Raw genomic sequence first — 13,657 nt, 5'->3', positions numbered from 1 at the left:
TGGCCTGTACTCTCGGGTTAGTGCACTTTGTTCACGTAAGTTACACCTCAGTAAAAAAAAGCAAAGAGACAGAAGTCAGACATTAGCTCATGAAACCACATGGACTCGGGCAACGCTCCATGAATTCAAATTCTAGCTTCACCTCTTGGTATCTATGTGGCTTTGAACAAGTTACTTAACCTCTCTGTGCTTCAGCCACCTCACCTCTAAATGAGGGTAATAATTATACTTACCTCAAAGAGTTCTTGTGGGGATTAAATGAGTTAAAACATGTGAAGCCCATCCAACCATGTTTGCCATATAGTAATCACTTGGTAAGTGCTAGGCATTGTTATTTATATTATTTCAAGAAAGTGTAGCTGCCAATTTCATACTGAAATGCAAGAATAAATTTAAAAACTTCAAATTAAGAAAACATACAATGACACTTTATAATGTGAATTACATGCTGTGACATGGCTTTCTTGCACAAACAGAATCAGAGACTCTATATGCGATTACTAATTAATTATTCAAAAAATATGTATTGAATGCCACTAGCTTCTAAAACTATTCCGAACAGTAAAATAAAGCAATGAATCAGACAAAATCCCTGTCCTCATGAATTTACACGTGGGAGACAGTACAGAAATAAGCAAATAAATATGTAACACAAGGCTTCCCCGGTGGTCCAGTGGTTAAGAATCTGCCTTGCAATGCAAGGGACACTGGTTCAAACCCTGATCTGGGAAGATCCCACTTGCTGCAGAGCAACTAAGCCCATGTGCCACAGCTACTGAACCCACATGCTGCAACTACCGAGGCCCACGCATCTAGAACACACGTCCACAACAAGAGGAGCCACGGCAATAAGAAGCCTGCACATCACAGTGAAGAGTAGCCCCCGCCGGCCACAACTAGAGAAAGCCTGCATGCAGCAGCAAAGACCCACCACAGTCAAGAAATAAAATAAAAATAAATAAATACATCTAAAAAAAAATTTACTGTATATATTAAGCATCAACAGAGGACATCAAGCAGGATAAATACCAAAAGATTTACACAAAACCACACCACACCGAAATGGCAGAAAATCAAGACAAAGAACAAATCTCAAAAGAAGTCAGAAGGGAAAAAAAAAATGCAAATGCTTTACTCACAGAAGAACAAGGTAAGAATTACATCAGACTTTTCCTCAGACACTAAGCAAGCAAGATGAAAGGGAAGTGAAATATTTGAACCGTTGAAATAATTCTGTATCCAGTGAAATCATCCCTCAAAAGTGAAGGAAATGGACTTTCTCAGGCAAACAAAGTCAACAGTGGTAAATGCTGTGAGAAAAAAGAAAGCAGGGTAAAGGGTTGGAGAACAATGAGGAAGGTGCCGTCTCAGGGAGGGGAGGGCATCTCCCGAAGGAGGTCCATCTCCATGGGGACCCAAACAAGGAGAAGGGGCAGAGCAGGAGCCACATGAGGACCAGGGAGGGAGCATGGGCAGAGGGAACAGCAGGGACATGGGCCTTGAGGTGGTGGTGTGCTGGAGGAGCAGGAAGACACACCACAGCTGGAGTAGGATGAGCCCGGGCTGGAGGATATGGAGAAGGCAGTGCCCGAGGCCTGGGTCACAGGAGGAGTGTGAGTTCAGCTCTGAGTGCCAGGAGAAGCCACAGGAGGAGTCTGAGCTGAGGAGTGGTGCAGTCAGGCCTCTCTCTTCCAAAGATCACTCTCGGAGAGTGAAGAATGCGGAGGAGCAAGGAGAACAGGTCCAGGGCAGCGTCCAGGCAAGAGATGGTGGGGCCATGGACCAGGATCGGGGGGCAGACGGAGATGAGTGATTCACCGGCTTCTGGATACTTTGGAAGGTGGAGCAATAGGATGAGGGGTGGAATGGATGTAGGGGGTGAGGAAACGAAAGGGACCATGTGGGTCTTTGGCCTGAGCAACTTAGAGAGGGGCAGCGCCTGTGGCTGAAATGGTGCCCCTGCAAGAGGAGCCGATTGGTGGCCGAGTCGAGGGTTCCGCTTTGTTAGGCTGAGACGCCTTCTAGGCCTGCAATCGGAGAGGACACGCGGACAGCTGGACATACCAGTCTAGAACTCAGGGGAGCGGGCAGAGCGGAAAATACCACTGGGAGTCATCAGCAGCAGGAAGTCAAGCTCACATGCCCTGCCTGTTCTCACGCTTGGGGTTTTCTCATAATCATTATGGAAAATTCCCTGTAGCTCTGCTAAGAAAAGTGGAAACAGTTTTTCTAGGGTTGTCTCATTAAGGTTGGAATATTCTGGGCAACATCAGAGAAGGCGAGACCAGCACCCCTTGTCTCCAGTAACTCCATCGATCCTCTCCCTGTGGGTGGTGAGCAGGTGTCTGATGGCCGAAGATGCAGGGAAGGTGTGGTCGATGCTTTGTGCCAGTGGCCAGAGAAAAATACCACCTGGGCAGGACCACTCAGTGCCCTGGGTAGAACTGGAAACAATGTAAGACGGTGCTCTCAAGAGAATGAAATACTCATGCCCATCTACTTCTCTCTCAGACCTGATCACAGTATGCCCTTTGGATAATAGCTGCATCTGGTCACTAAAACTGTGGCTGATGGGACTTAAACAGCCTTTTACAGTGGCTGACATTCCTGTTTAACAAAAGAAAGCAAACTTTAGACTCAAAGCCTTCCAAAGGCAACTTGAGCTACAATGTAATCACATTCTATGCCTTAGTTTTATTTATTTTTCTGGCTATTCTCTGTTTAAGACAAGTGCTACTGGTGTTCCATTTATAGTAGGACTGTACAATGTCCTTTGAAAAGATATTCATGTGTATGTGGACGTGTGTGTGTGTGTGCAGTGAGTTAATTTAAAGAAAAATGTTAATAGTACAAGTGGCACTCAGATGTGGCCAAAATCATGAAGGTGCTACTCACATGACGAAAGCCTGAAAAAACATGACTATAAAAGATGAAGAAATGAAAACAAGAGCCTTGAGTCTCATATTCATACACAAAGCCCATAACCACCCAAATCACCCAGGATCAAGGGCAGGAGCATTTTACTTTTCCTTTATAGCCCCAGCAGGCTGCAGGTAGATAAATTTTCCACTTCCACCAAGTATCTGCTGTGGTATTTGTGGTATTGGTATTTGCTGTGGCTAGATTTTACCAAAGGGCTTCCCTGACGGCACAGATTGTAAAGAATCTGCCTGCGATGCAGGAGACTCATGTTCAATCCCTGCATCGAGAAGATCCCCTGGAGGAGGAAATGGCAACGCACTATAGTATTCTTGCCTGGAGAATCCCATGGACAGAGGAGCCTCCTGGGTTACAGTCCATGGGGTCACAAACAGTCAGAGACCACTGAGGGATTAACACTTTCACAGATTTCACCAAAGGCAAAAATTCTCTGAATATAGAATTCTCACCATCTCAAGGCCACAAATTTGATGTTATTAACACAAATGGTATTTTCCCAAACACTGCAAACTTATGAAACGCTTCTGAATCAGCAAAGACCACAATATGCCCTTTAAATAACAGCTGCATCCAATCATACTTCTAACTCATGGAGATGGAAGTTCTGGACCAAAATGTCCCCAAATGGTGCCTTTATCAAAAATAAGGAGTAGGTTTGGGCATGACTCAGGACTTTAAACGGCATTTGGCCTAGGCCAGACCTCAGGTGTCTCTGTGTATCAGGTGGTCCCCACACAGGACTGCCTGCCCAAGTCAGGTGAGAGTGTCCATGTGGGGTTCCTAGACCCAGGCAGAGAACAGAGCTCAGGAAGAACAAGAACAGAAAATATTCAGATGTGAGTCTTGCTGTCCTCTTAGGACCCCAAAGAAGCCACCACACCCCTTCCCTGGAAACCTTTTGGCCTGCTGGTGTTATCCCAAAAGTAGGAATTATGGGTCCTGGGTTCTCAGCACCTCCAGCTGTGATCGGGCTGAAGGAGGCACAGCTGTCTTGCCCGAGGCTGTGTCTCTTGCGAAGGAGAAACATCCGGCCAATTCCACCAAGAATGTCAGTCAAAATGAAGGGCGGGACTCGGTCAGCTCAGCCATCCTGTCCAGCAGTTCTTGTGTCCTGGGAGCAGGCGCCTCGATAGGCCAGGATAGGACCTCATCCCCACAGTTCTCTCCCATATAAAACCTGCAGCCTGAGGGGGGCCGCAGGATGCGGAGGATGTGACCTAGGATGTGGGGACCCGCGGGCTCCGTGGAGAGATATGCAGAGGTGAAAGGGCAAACCTGCTTCTAGTCTCCTTATCAGGAATGGCCGAGGGAAAGGGAAGTGGGCAGCCCTGGAGGTCAGGCTGGGGGGTCATGGCTGGGGCAGAGCGAGACCCAGGAGACCTAACAGGAGAGCCTGCTGGGTTGGGGAGAAGGAGAAAGGGGTGGGGGTGTAGAGGGAGGGTCAAGGAGGAACCAGCTGCACGGCCCTTTCCCAAGGTGGTGGGGGGGCGGTGGGGGGAGGTTGGTGCAGAAGCTAGGGTGGCCAGCCCTCCAGGTTTGCCTGGGACTGTAGGGCTTCCTGAGAGACAAGACTTCCAGGCTTAAAATGAAGGTGTAGCTCTGGCTGGGGACTCACCACGCCACCGTGCTAGAATGCCTTCTTACATCTCCTCTCCCGTTCTCCACACAATAATGACACGTCCCCTCTGTGCTGGCCCTGCTGCCAGATACAAGGGGCTCAGCAGTGAAAGGACAAGCATGGCCGGGGCTCTGCAGACTGGGCCCCCCTCCCAGCACACGCAGGTGGACTCCGCACAGCACACCCGCCCGGCCAGCCCACCGCAAGGTGCCTCTGGGGCACATTTCTGGGAAGCTTTTTGTCTACCCCACCAAACCCCAAAGGTGGGGACTGGGTCTAGTTCACAGCTCTACCTCCCGGTGAGCCGGCCTAGAGCCCTGAGCAGCACGGGTGCTTAATGCATGTCATCGGCTTGCGGGGCTAAGGCACTCGGGTCAGGCTGGAAGTGAGGACACCTGTGAATGACCAGTCCTTCACCTGCACCAGCCCACAAGCACACACACACATATGCACATGGGCACTCCTAGACTTTGAGCAACATTCTTCCTGACTCAGCACAGAAGGGCACCCAGCCCTCTCAGCTAGGAAGGGTGAGGCCTATAGGCAGACCCCCGCCTAGGTTAGGGGAAGGTGGTCCCCTAGATGAGGGTGGGCAGCGCTGGCTTGTTCTCCCCTAGCTGTGAGGGCTTAGCCTAGGGCGCCATCATCCTAGTCCCTCAGGGATCCCACCTGCAAGGAGCTCACAATAGTCATGTACCCCATGTATGTCTGCAGTCATCATGGGGAATCAGAGCCACGCTGAGGCTCCCTTGACCTTGGTCCTTGCAGCTGGAGAAACCAGTGGGGACCCTGAGGGGAGGCTAGGCCTCTGGGGGCACGTACGGGACTGCAGGGGTGGAGGGCAGTGTTGGAAGAGGATAGGGGTTCCAGCTACAACTCCAACCAACTCCTCTGCCTGCTTGAAGAGTAGGGGACTATATCACTGAAGTCACCATGGGACTGTAAGCTTCTTGCAGACACACAAGACTGTGTGCACTCATCTTAGTCTACCCAGAAGGGCAGTGCTTAGATGGGCTCTCCACACTTTCCATGGATGTTGCCCTTAGAGAGCAGCGCCCCACGTTTCTGTCCTGCCCCCTGCTGACGTTTTATCATATTGCAACTCACGAGATATAACGAAAAGCAAGGGGTGGGATCTCTGACCAGCTGTGTTCAGCCCGCATTTGGGAAGTCTAGTCTTGGGATATCATTAGAATAAGACCCCTGAGTGCTCCAGGAATAGCTGGAACCTAGCCACTCCCAACCAACTGAGGAGTGGGAGAAAAGAGCAGGAGAAAACAGCCTGCTGCACTCTATCCACAGAACACAGACAGCAAAAGCACAAAAGGGACCTTGGGCCTTTTAAATCAAAACTTAGGTGTCCAGAGTTGGATTATCACAGTCTTTGGCAAATGCACACTCATGCTTTCCTTTAGTTAGTTATTCACTTAGCAATTTTTCATAATTCATAAACACGCATGAACTAGGAATTTTCTTTCTTTTTAAACAGTAGAGAACCGCCCCCCCCCGCCCCCTGTTTTCTTCTAAGGGAAATTTCACAGGAATTCTGGTAAATAAAAAGTGGAACCACTCTGGCTGCAGTAGGGGTGGGGGCCAGCTGCCTGCTTGGCCCCCCTTTCACTGCTCCAACTGCCCTGAGAAGCCCCTTAGAATTCTGTGGAACATGATCTAAAGCAACATGATCTATGCCCAGAATGGCAGGAACCTGTCTCTTTCATTCCTATGTCCCAGCACCCAGCACATGCTCAGTTCAGTGCCCGGTTTCAACAAATGTTGGGTGAAATGAATTGAATAAGTGAAGCTTGCTGCAGTGTCTACCCAGGTCTGATGTGGGGCGAGGGCACTGAGAAGTGTCTCTGCCTCCAAATGTCTCCCCCATCAGCCTGCCACAGTGCCTGCCATTCCCCATCCCCATGCAGTCTAATGCTGCCTGTTCCCCAGGATTCAGAGCAGATGCCACCACCTCCATGAAGTTTTCCCAGATGTCCCCAGCCACAGTCATCTTGCTGCCTTTGAACGTTGTGGCCACTTTATAACACCTCTTTCCTGCCTTCTTCACACTCACTCAGCCCTCAGCCCAAGGTATTTGCATACATCTCATTTCCCCAACCAGGCAGATGCTGCCCTCCTTAAGGGTAGGACAGGTTTGACTGACTGCTTCCATCTCAGCCTTTCAAACAGTAAAAATCAATCAACGTATTTGAGGTAGAAGGAAAGTCTCCTAATGTAAGGACACTGTGTCTCCAGGAAGGCCCATTAAAGCTCTCAACAGGGGCACCTGGAATCAATCTGACTACTAAGACATGAGTGCGAAGTAGCTTCTCCACTCCAGCAACCATCACCAAGGAGAGAGCATGCAAGGAGATCCAAAACAGGGAAGTCTGGGTGGAAAAGAGACACGTAGGGCTGCACTAATGCCAAAACTGTGTGAAGAGGCTGGGTCCCTGGCTCTGAGAAGGATTTGGAAAATGTGGTCCAGGAAGAGCTGGAGGAAGAGACAGTGAGAGTAGAGACAGGCTGGCTAAAGGAGGGTTCTGGGTCCTGGGGCACTTGAGTTCACCTCCCCACTCCTGTCTCCAAGTGCCTGGCAGGCTGGGACAAGGGGACTGGTTCCCTTTTCCTCCCCCAGAACATCTGGGGCCCGCATCAGACTTAACGATCTGGTAAAGAAAATTGTTATGGAAATATGTAACCGTGAGACGTTATCAAAGGCATCTTTAAAGTCCCTTTTCAACCCCCAGCCGGGTGGAGGGGATTGGAAATTGGAAAACTGGGAGACGATTACAGGACCATCAAAGTGGCCGAAATTCAATCCAACCTGAAGGTTTAAGGATGGCTAGCAGACCCCTGCCCCAGCCCAGAAGGCTGCAAACCCACTGTTTAAAAACCAAATCAACGGCATCATCAGATCCGGGTCTGGAGCAAACAAACGGCGCCCACAAAGGCTTCCCTGGATTTCCCTTGTGTTGAGGAAATCTGAGAAGTGAGGCCCTGGGAAGGCTCCCAGCTTCCAGGGCTTCTATCTTCTCCTCCCCGCCCCACCCCACTCCACCTCACCCCACCCCACCCCCAATCTGGGCTCCGCTCTTTGTCTCTTCATCCTTCTTGATGCCTTTCTTCTACATCTTTTTGTGCCTACTCTTTCTCCTTCCATCTGTCTGTCTCTCCTTCCATCTTTCTTTATATATTTCTTGTCCTAACAGTGTTCTTCCTCTCCTTTTCCTCTGTTTCTCTCTCATAGTCTCTTTTGTGACATTCCCATCCCTTTGTTGCGAATTTCCATTTTGCCTTTCAGCACTGCATCTCTTTACATTTTGTCTTCTTTCTTTTGCTCCCTTTCGATCTTTCTCTTCCCTTTACTTTCTTTCACAGCAGAAAAAACTTTTCTTCAGCCTCTATTGAATTTTTCTGCCTTTTTCCCTTGAGGATTTCTTGTACTTTCAGGCTACATATGAAAGGAAATCCTCTCTGGCTAGTATATTTACCATTATGAATCCCAGGTATTTCTCCCAGGTGTCTAAATATAAATAGCCCTCCATGCATGCCCATCGAAAGACATTAGTCTCAACCTCCATCACCATGAACTGTCCATAGCAGCAAATTACTGTACCCTGTGCCAGCATACACAGGCACTCAAAATGGACATGTGGTTTTACCTATGAGCAGGCTCTGCAGACATGGAAATTTATGTCCGGAGGGGTGGAATGCTACAGCACATAAAACTGATACAGGCAGAGAACCTCGGTAATTTACAATTCTTTTTTATGTGGAGTGAGAGAAAGAGACGATGATTTTGCTACTAATAAAGTTCTCCATATTTATTCTCAAGATTTGAGGGTTTATCTTCATTCATATTTCTTGCGGTCGTAACCTTGAAGGTTCTGTGAGATCGCAGGTTTGTAATTAGAAAAGAGCTCAATTCGCACGTCTCTTTGGAAACACGGAGAGTTTCATTCCGCCCTGCAAAATTCGTCTGTGACCAAGTACGAGAAGAAAGCTCCATATAGTCATTCACCTTCTAAGAATCGTTTCGGAGGCGCAAAGGGAAACACATACGTGTTTATGAAAGAACGGGATAGAGAAAGGACAGAAGAAAACGAAAGCAAGCGCACGGTCCGCGCCGCAGGAACCCCGGGAAGGCGCGGGAGCCGGCGAAGCTTGTTGCGCACAACAGACGGGAAGCCGCAATTCGCTGCTGGGCTGCTCACCACAGCCTGCGGCCCGGATGAGAGAGGGACACGAGCCGTAGCGGCGGGTTCGGGGCAGGCGGCACCCACCCTCCGGTCCGCCACCCGCCCGTCGTGCCGTCTGTCCGTCACGGGCCCCCGTGCTCAGCGCTCCCGGCTCGCGCGTTTTCTCGGCCCACCGCCTCCACCTCTGCTCCAGGAGAGCCTGGCCGCACTGCGGTCAAGCCGTTAGTTCACCAGGCCCCAAGTTCACGGGCGCCGGGCGGGTTCCGCTGGCGAGCGCACCAGCTGGGCTCAGGCCCCAGGCTGAGGTGCTGGAATCCTCGGCCCCGGCTGGAGAGAAGGCGCCGGGCAACCGGAGGCTCGACCCCCGGCGGAGGGGTCCCCCTGAGCCTCAAGGCCGCGGGTGATCCGAGAAGAAACCAAGCGCCCGTTCTCTTTGATCTGGTTTTATAGAGATTTGATGTTGACATTAAATTTTGAATGCTTTTATCTATTTCGATCTCTCTCTTACTCCCATTTTGGGCGGGGCCTCCTGTGCCAGAGCTAAGGGCTGGCGAGGGTACGCGGGCGGGACGAGCACCGGAGTCGGCAGGACGAGCACCGAGGTCGGCGGGCCCAGAGGTGACATGGCGGTGCGAGGGCAACGCTGGACGTAGCCACCTACCCACATCCACATGCAATTCCTGATCGACCCACGTATCCCTCCTTCCCCCACTCGCACGCCAGACCGCTCTCTCCATGAGCAACGCCGGCGCGGAAGGCCGAGCAGAATTGAGGCGCCGCGGAGACACCAAGGCTCGGAGGGGCGCAGAGCCCGGAGACCGGCAGGAACTGGGCGCCGCCGCTGCAACTCCGGTCTCCCTCCGCAGCCCCGGTACCCATGCCGAGAGGCTCAATTACTTTCAGGTGTGGACCACTTAATAAAATAAATCTTCCGGGGGCAGGAGGCGAGTTTTCAGGAGCCTAATTCAAATCAGCAGACTTCGCATTTGTAAAGAGGGGCTTTCCTCAAATCCTTGTGGTTGGGGCGCGGGGCGAGGGAGTCAAGAATAGAGGTCTCTTTCTGGGATGATACTGTCAGTGGCTGGGCGGACGACCCTGGGAGCCTCTGTCTCCGTCTCTCTTCGGCTGTGTCTTTTTCTGACTGTTCCGGTACATCAGAATGGAGTCAACCATTTGGGAACTGAATCACTCTGTTAAACCGACTAGAGCCCTCTAGCCCAGACAGGAGACCCAGTAGAAACAAAAGGTTCTGTCTCTCTCCATGCCCGCCCCCCCACTTTTTTCCCTCTTTTCTCCTTTGTCTCCATCATCCCTTACCCAATGACCTCTCAATCTGAGATTTCCAAACCTGGTTTTGCAACACTGGAGGGAAACTCCAATTATCTCCAGGGCTTTGTGAAATGCTCAAAATGAAATAAACCTTTAATTAACTTTAATTATTTAACTGCAGGTTATGGACCCCCCCAATTGGCAGGAAAAGCAGAAGAGAAGGCTGATGGATTAAATAAAACATCCCAGGGTGTCACAGCTCCCTGAAGGTGAGAAATGCCAGCTTTAGAGATTTCAGGGCTTCGGAAAGAATGCCAGGCTCAGAAAAAGAAAGTTCCCAGGAGGACAGGGACTTAGTTTATTAAGGTTTGGGGCCAGAGACTCTGCTCTGTCCTAGGCTTTCTCCCCTCACCCTCTTGCCAACTGTTGCCATCTAGGCCTTCAGAGGAGGGAGTGGGCTACTCTCTTCCTACCCCACCCCACTCCCATTTAAGATCCTTCAGTAAGGTCCAGTTTACATCAGACAAAGCAAACTGTTTCCTTCCTCTTTTCCTAGGAAATTCAGACCACAACTGAATTCTTGTATGAATGTCCCAGGAATTGGGCTGACTTAAACATACTATCGTGGTTCTGCCCTTTTAGAAGAGTTACTCACCCCAAAGTCTCGTCCTCATACCACCAGATCTAGGAAACTGCCCTTCTCCTGGGCTCAGGGACGGAAGCCCCCGAGAGGAGACCTCAGATGGCTGAGGTGGAGGGCAACTCGCTCCACAGCATCTGACATGGGCCCACATGTTTCCCGTACAGAGAACAAATCTGCCCCATTAAAGCATTTCTCCGTTGGGGAAAACACTGATGCAATATTGGAAACATGCTGGGCCCACAGTGAGCACCGGAAGGAGAGGCAGGTCTTCTCAGGAAGGCAGAGGCGGCCAGTGGGTGAAACTAATCCCACCACGTCCACCCTCGCTTGGCCCAGCAAATTGAGGGAGGGATTATGGACCAAAACATCCAGACACAGAGGGAGCCTATGGGGCTGGTGGTGCATTTACAGAGAGAGCAACTGGGGACAGACCTAGGAAGAAGATGCTGGTGCCCCGAGGGCAGCAGCAGGAATAGGGCTCCGCTGCCTGGAGTTGGGGCCGAACTGGAAAGAGAGTCCACTTCCCGGAGCCCGAGCTTTACAACCAATAACCCCATGGTTTGGGCTCCAGCGACACTGCTGATCTAAATAGTTTATTAACAAATGGAAAATACATAAACACATAACAATTGCCTCTAAGAAAAAAACTTATTAAAATCCCCCTGTGTTGTTTGTAAAATAAATAGCTGAGACCATATGGGTGAGGGGGAAAGTGGTCATGTCCTAATTGGCTCTCTGCTCCTGGCAAAGATTCCCTCTTTAGGCCTCAGTTCCCTCCTGTGTAAATGAAGATGACAGCCTAGATGTAGACTGGTGATTCTCAAGCTTTAGATGGCATCGATATCACCCAGAAAAAAAAAACACACACACATACACACAATTAAAAATTGCTGGCCCTACCCTGAGTTTCTGACTTAGTAGGTCTCGGGGATCACCAACAACCTGCCTGTTTCACAAGTTCCTAGATGTTACTGCTGTTGGCCTGAGACCCATACTTTGAGAACCTTTGGACTAGATGATATTTAAACTTCCATCCAGATCTAACACACTCTTCCATCTCCATGCTCCTGTGTCTGCCCCATCAAGCCCTGAGGAGTTTGGAGCCACATATGAGAGGGGCTGATGTTTTTACACTCGAGCTTGTACCCCCTGTCATCAGTGCAGAATAAATCTTTCACTGGCCAATAGGGACCGGTGCCCCTGCCCACTGAAGGATCCCAGTCCTCTCACTACACATATTCCAGTCTGAATTAACCCCAGCTGGCTGGCTGTAGGGCCTGAATCTCCAGCAGTGGCTAACACTGCTTTCCCTTTGTACCAAGCAGGGCTGGGCCTAATCCTACTTAAATGTCAAGCAGGCCTATTGTGTACAGGGCTGCCTTCAGAGGGGCTGGCAAGAGCCCAGGGTACATCTTCAGGCCCCTCAATGTAGCCTAGTGTCTGCCAAACACTTGGTCCGCCACACACCCGCACACACGCACACACTCCGTCACATGCAGAGCCGGGTCGTCAGGAGAGCTAGTTTTACTTTGATGTACCTCTCCGCTGCACATTTGTTTCAGCTCCCCTCCTGGAGCCGCAGCCTTATTTATCTTCTTGGCATGGGTTCTTAGAATACTTCCATTCAGGCAGCAGCAAAATCACTCAGCTCCACTGTTTTACGAAGTTTATCAAACAGCAAAATATCCGGTCTCTTTGTCCAATGGATCTGGTGTGAATGTGCCTACAGAACTCCCTTTCCCAGACGCCCTGGGGTCTGTGTGTGGTTACATATACCCTCCCCTGAGAGGACCCCACAAAATTCAGGGCCTGCCTACTCATGCTGCAAGGGGCCCCCCAAAGCAGCCGCAGGGCTCAGAGGCATCTTCCTGAATCAGGAGACCCAGCCAGATACACTCCGCACATGCGTGCGCTCCGCTCATACTCCACGAGCAGAGCCTCAGAAGCCCACAGCAGACTAACAGCCCTGCACCCCACCCCAGCCTCCCCTTCTCCAGGCCTGCCACGGCGCCCTCACCCTCAAAGGACAAAGCTTCTTCTAAAATCATTGCTGTCATCTCAATCCCAAAGTTTGGGAGCTCTGTGGAAGGACCCACCTCCCCTGAAGCTGAGGACTCGGGCCCTCTCCACCCACTTAAAGGACAAAGGTTTCATACCTTCCACAGGCTGACTCAGAATGAGGTCTTCGCTGCTCTCCCCCTGACCACCACCCACTCCAAGCATCCTGCTGGCTTCCCAGAAATCATGCCTACTCCAGGGCTAGGCTCCCTACCTATAGCCCCCCACCTACCTGAGGCCTACCAGCCAGGGCTATCTGAAGAGCAAGAGGGCCCACTCAGCACCTGGTATGCCCTGTGCTGTCGCCAGGATGGCACTGATCATGGGCTTCCAGAGCCTGGAAGTTCACTTGGTGCCCTCCCTGCTCTGCCTCTTAAGGATCTCCCCAAATTCCAACAGGAACTTTGCAGACGCCCTGATTTTACAGTTGACAATATGTGCTAAGTGAAGAACCCCTTTCACGATGGAAATCTGGCTCAGGGTTCAAAATGTCCTCTGAAGCCATGCCTCTGTGCCTGGTCTCTGCAGCCCCCGTTATCTGGGCTGCAGGGCATCCATACACCCTACCCCTATGTGGCAATAAGTCAGGTCATTCCTTCCCACTAAATATTAATACCTCTTCCCTTCAGCCATTCCTTCATGGTGGTTCAGATGATGAAGAATATGCCTGCATTGCAGGAGACCTGGGTTCAATCCCTCAGTTGGGAAGATCCCCTGGAGAAAAGAATGGCTACCAACTCCAGTACTCTTGCCTGGAGAATCCCATGGACAGAGGAGCCAGGCGGGCTGGGATCACACAAAGTCAGACACAACCGAGCGACTAACACTTTTTTCACTTTTGGCCATCCCTCTTCATTTCCTCGGCCACATCCTGTCGCATCTTTGACACCTCGTGCCTGGACCACTGTCCTATACACTGTCTTGTCCCCTTCTCCC

The 13,657-nt window shown here is 50.7% G+C and overlaps 1 protein-coding gene across 1 annotated transcript in view; it reads right to left on the bottom strand.

Annotated features, from left to right (window-relative positions):
- Positions 1-9,376, bottom strand: part of UBL4B (ubiquitin like 4B) — a 30,563-nt gene extending 21,187 nt beyond the window's left edge. The window contains 2 exon segments of the mRNA XM_069580457.1: positions 8,671-8,772; positions 9,260-9,376. Coding sequence (XP_069436558.1) covers positions 8,671-8,772; positions 9,260-9,376 — 219 coding nt within the window.
- Positions 9,377-13,657: the final 4,281 nt, after the last annotated feature.

This window comes from Ovis canadensis, chromosome 1 (assembly GCF_042477335.2).
Source record: "Ovis canadensis isolate MfBH-ARS-UI-01 breed Bighorn chromosome 1, ARS-UI_OviCan_v2, whole genome shotgun sequence".
In the NCBI taxonomy this organism is placed as follows: Eukaryota; Metazoa; Chordata; class Mammalia; order Artiodactyla; family Bovidae; genus Ovis; species Ovis canadensis.
This window is presented reverse-complemented; position numbering and strand designations above follow the sequence as displayed.